Here is a 5,079-nt window from a genome sequence, read left to right as displayed (position 1 = left end):
ATACAGCATGTATTAGAAAAGGAATGGTCCGAGAGCATCAGTTTATGACGTATAACTCATTAAAGTAAATCACGAGAAGTAGATATTATACATTAACTTGGGGATATCTAACAGGGAAGCCATCAGAAAATATTGTAGGAAATACTAAAATGTGCAATCCCGAATAAAAAAAAAAGTGTCGTGTAATACATCAAAGTGAAGATTGAGAATTTATTTAAATATCACCTTTTGAAATTAAAACTTTATTATAATAATATTGGAATTATAAACTACGTTTTGATGCCAAGTTTACTGACACACATTGATAATTAAGTGGGGTTATTAAATTTTGAATTTAACTGTAAAAAAAAAAGGACATGACGTGCATCTTGGCCTACCGTATCTAGAGGGTTAATAACTTTTAAAGTATCTGCACGTCATACACGTGACAGAATATTTGAAAATAACCATATTTCTACTGGTCTGATGTTTAGAAGTAACTTTGATAAAACTAACCACTGCTACAGTTTTAGGATTTATCTCAGAAATGTCAAGATTATTTGAAAGAAACCTTATGGTTATGTGTAGATTAGCTATATATTTCTGTGAAATAAAACATTGAATTGTGCTAGACTAAGTATATAAGGTACTAATCAAGTTAAATTAATTAGCTAAGTATTTGAGAGTTATTTCTTACGATGGGTTGTTTTTCACTTAACTATGGAAACTTAAACACTTTTTACCTTGTACAGGTTTCTCGTTACAATTTCATAATGTTTTTGAATAGTGTTTTGGGTTGCAAAGTCTACAGGTGTAGTGATTAGTTTTAACCAGTTTTTGTTCTTTTCGCCAGGCGGCCAAAATTCCAGACTATAGAGGGCCTGAAGGAGTGTGGACACTGCTTCAAAAAGGCCAAGATGTTAAGTATGTGAAAGTTTATCGTAAAACACTAGCTTTGGGTAAAAAAGTAACTTAGACAAAAATTTGTGACTGTTTCTCTGTTCCTAACTCTTGGATCATAAGGTCCAAACTGTATATGTGCCACATGGATAACAGGCTATATACGCTAGTGTATACAGAGAGTCTGTTATTGTTTTTTTATATTGTGAAAACAGACATTGAGTAACAAATAAACTTTCATTTGTTTTTTTAAAACAACATGCATTATGTTCTACAAGTAAATACAATTGGTTGAATTTTAATGTTCATAAGAATTAAAATATAAAACCGTGACAACTTTAGTTGCAGCTGTGGCCATTTTTATCATATTTAAATGAAAAAAATCAAAAGAATGGCATTTGTTTCGTGGCTTGACGCCATGATTTTATTTTTCCTATTGAAATTTTCAATAAACATTTCCTTCAGAAGTTTACGATTAATGCACCGTATAAGTCAAAAATAAAGGCGTAACAGATTGTTTGGTCATTTCTTTCAGAATTAAAGTAAGTGTCAGTAATAGAATGATGAATGAATTTTTGATTCAAGAATGAAGGGTACGAGAGGAGCCTTATAATGTTATCTTGAATGATTTCTTTTATGGATTAACATATATAATTAATTTGAAATCAAAATCTTTTAAGGTCACATTCAGCCTGAAATATTTAAATAGGAGTGAATTTAAGTTCTGTAACTATAACAGTTTGTTGGTGTTACGATTTATTGTTTGTTCTCTACAGTTTTTTGGGTTCATAGTGTTGTGTTTTTTTTTTGTGTGTGTGTAGAGTTTTGGACATCGCCACTGCAGAACCTACGTATACTCACATGAGTGTAAGCGAACTTTATCGACGTGGGTTCATTGCTCACGTTGTCTCTCAAAACTGTGACGGTCTTCACTTGCGCAGTGGTCTTCCTCGAGGTGCCTTATCTGAAGTTCATGGAAATATGTACATTGAGGTATGTGATATAGTGTGTGCCACAAGTATGTTTTTTTTCAGCAATATCCATTGCATACAGTCATTTTCTATTCAACAGTTAGCTTCCACTCCTGGTATTTGTAAATTTTCTGCTTTAGTTTACAACCTTAAGATTCTGATTCTAACTTAGTTCTTCGTGGATCAGTTATTGATCTTGTTCTACCTGGATCAGTTATTGATCTTGTTCTACCTGGATCAGTTATTGATCTAGTTCAACGTGGATCAGTTATTGATCTAGTTTAAAGTGGATCAGTTATTGATCTAGTTTAAAGTGGATCAGTTATTGATCTAGTTCTACGTGGATCAGTTATTGATCTAGTTCTTCATGGATCATTTCCCTGATGTCTTGATGAAACCTTTCCTCCTTGTTCTTCGCCGACGGCACCGAGATTTTCAGGGAATATGTGAGTGTAAGAAATGAGCTTTCAAGCTCATATTACAACCCAACTCTTTGAATTTATCGATAAATTTATTGTATAAAGAAGCAATGACCAAGTAGAGTCACCCTGATACCAGGATCGAAAAACACTGAACGTGAAAGTTTGGTTAACACAAAGAAAGCCCCATTACCTCCACTTCACATAAACCTGGGCTTGATGAAACAGTTTGTAAAGGCCTTCGACAAAGATGGCGACTGTTTCAAGTATCTATTTGGGCAATTCCCAGCTCTTTTACAAGCGAAACTTAAAGAAGGGATTTTTGTTGGGCCTCAGATTAGGAAATTGACTTTGGATGAACAATTCGAAAGGGTAGAAGTTGAAAAAGACGTGTGGATTGGCTTTAAAGATGTTATTGACAACATTTTTTAGAAAACAACAAGGACCCAAATAAGGAAAATATTGTTAATAACATGCCCACAAATATAACAGAATATGTTTAGGTCACTTACACAACCTCTTGTTGCCATAACGACAAATAAATAATATTGAAAAGAAAAATTAATATCAAAGTGCACGCACAGACAAATACTGTCCAGAAATGACACGTCATGCAGCCTGTTAATTGTTTATATACTTGTGGTGTGTTTCTCGTGGGTTCTAGAACAATCGATAAGACTCTTGTGTTACGATTGGTCTAGAGAAATCGCAATAATATTGAAAATAAAAAAATTAATATCAAACTGCACGCACAAACAAATACTGTCCAGAAATGACACGTCATGCGGCCTGTTAATCGTTTATATACTTGTGGTGTGTTTCTTGTGGGTTGTAGAACAATCAATAAGACTCATGTAGCGATTGGTCTAGAAAAATCTATAGCCAGTGGTTGTCAACATTTAAAGCATAACAAAATTGGACCCAATTTCAATGAAAATGATTCAATTATGTAAAAGTACATATGACGTTTTGTGAAAAATCTGTACGTGATGGAGAAAAATGGATATCATTTTCAGATTCACCTTACAGGAGTTACTGTAGAACATGTAAAAATTTCAAGACAATAAAACCATCGCTGGCCTGTGTAATCTTTGGTCAATCTGAGGTTCTTATTCTAAATATATTGAGGACTGTTTTACTGTATTATATCGAGAAATGAAATGGATAATTATGCCAGCTCGATCATTTGAAATTTGAGAACTTTTCTCGCTGTTTCTATCTGTCTATGTTACATGAATTTATTTTTACCTCGTAAGAGAATTAAATAGGAAAAGGCGGAACAGTTCTTTCTATAATTAAAAAAACTGTTTAATCTAAAGTCTCGAAGGACGTTTGAAATAAAAGTATTAACAGTTTTAGTCAAATTTATTTTGCAATGTTTTCTTTTGGGTTGAAGTAATGTAAAATATATTATCTCTGTTTTACTTCATTTTTACATCTTGTTTGTAGGTTTGTACAAAATGTAAACCTCTACGTCAGTATGTAAGGCTGTTTGACGTCACAGAAAGGACGAGTCTCCGCCGTCATAAAACGGGGAGGTACTGCCATAAATGCAGTGCCGAACTGATTGATACAATAGTTCACTTTGGAGAGAGGGGTCGACTTAGGTGGCCAATCAACTGGGAAGGTGCCGTGAAAGCCGTAGAAAATTGTGATGTTATTCTTTGTCTTGGGACCAGTCTAAAGGTAATTTTCAGACGTAGAGATGTTCAGAAGAAAATCAAAACTTAGTTTAAGATTTTAAACTATCATGAAGTTTGTTTGTTTTTCCTTCTAAAACTTGCTCTTTAATGAGAAATTTCCTAATTGAATGACTATACAAAATTCCTCGGCCAGTATAAAATAGCTTTATTTTTTGTATCATTTGTTCATTTATGCTTTTTCTGGAAACTAATGGTTTGGCATTAACGTTTGTTTTGCTAATAATAATTTAAGCTTGACTACCTACGTTTTTTAAATGTGGCAGTCTTACTTGTTGTGATGCAAACTCTTAAGTCTGAAATATTTTCCGTTTTTTAAAAACTTCATTTTTTAGCTAACATTTACATTTGAAAAGAGGGTATTTCACTTGGTATAAACAATAGATTTAGAGGGGGCCTGTTAATGTGAGTAATTACACTGTATTGTTAGCAGACAATTTGATTAAAATATGTGAATTTTCACAAAGTCGCTGGGTTTTTTGGGGGGGGATGTGTTTTCAGCACTGCTGTTTTCGAGAGCATTTATTTCTTATTGGATGTTGAAAACTAAACTGAATCAATGCTTATATCACGTGCTTCATACAGGCAAGACGACATTTGGTTATTTACATGTTTATTTTGTATTCTGGTCCTTTAGGTTCTCAGGAAATACCACTGTCTCTGGGCACTAGATAAACCTTTGCAGGAACGTCCCAAAGTGTACATCGTCAACCTGCAGTGGACCCCAAAGGATGACAAAGCTGTTTTAAAGATAAATGGTTTGTTTACTTTATGTTGTCTTTTATTTATGCTGTAATCCAAATATAGATAAATAAGTTTTGATATGTAGTTCCAGTGGACTAGGCATTTCTTTTTTTTTTATCCACATTCTTAAATTACAGGATCCCTTCTGTGGTTGTAGCTACATTTTAAAACTACAAGATCCCTTTGGGATTTCTTCTGTGGTTGGAGCCACATTTCAAAACTACAAGATCTCTTTGGGATTCCTTCTGTGGTTGTAGCCACATTTTAAAACGACAGGATCCCTTCTGTGGTTGTAGCCACATTTTAAAACTATAGGATCCCTTCTGTGGTTGTAGCCACATTTTAAAACTACAGGATCCCTTCTGT

At 33.6% G+C, this 5,079-nt stretch overlaps 1 protein-coding gene across 1 annotated transcript in view; it reads left to right on the top strand.

The window, feature by feature from the left end:
* LOC106466292 (NAD-dependent protein deacetylase sirtuin-7-like) overlaps positions 1-5,079 on the top strand; it is a 13,055-nt gene that overhangs the window by 4,381 nt on the left and 3,595 nt on the right. Inside the window, exons 4-7 of the mRNA XM_013926561.2 lie at positions 833-903; positions 1,701-1,872; positions 3,719-3,955; positions 4,607-4,727. Coding sequence (XP_013782015.1) covers positions 833-903; positions 1,701-1,872; positions 3,719-3,955; positions 4,607-4,727 — 601 coding nt within the window. The remainder of the gene's footprint in view (positions 1-832; positions 904-1,700; positions 1,873-3,718; positions 3,956-4,606; positions 4,728-5,079) is intronic.

This window comes from Limulus polyphemus, unplaced genomic scaffold (genome assembly GCF_000517525.1).
Source record: "Limulus polyphemus unplaced genomic scaffold, Limulus_polyphemus-2.1.2 Scaffold2213, whole genome shotgun sequence".
NCBI lineage: Eukaryota > Metazoa > Arthropoda > Merostomata > Xiphosura > Limulidae > Limulus > Limulus polyphemus.
Note: the sequence above shows the minus strand (reverse complement) of the source record. Positions and strands in the feature narration are given on the sequence as shown.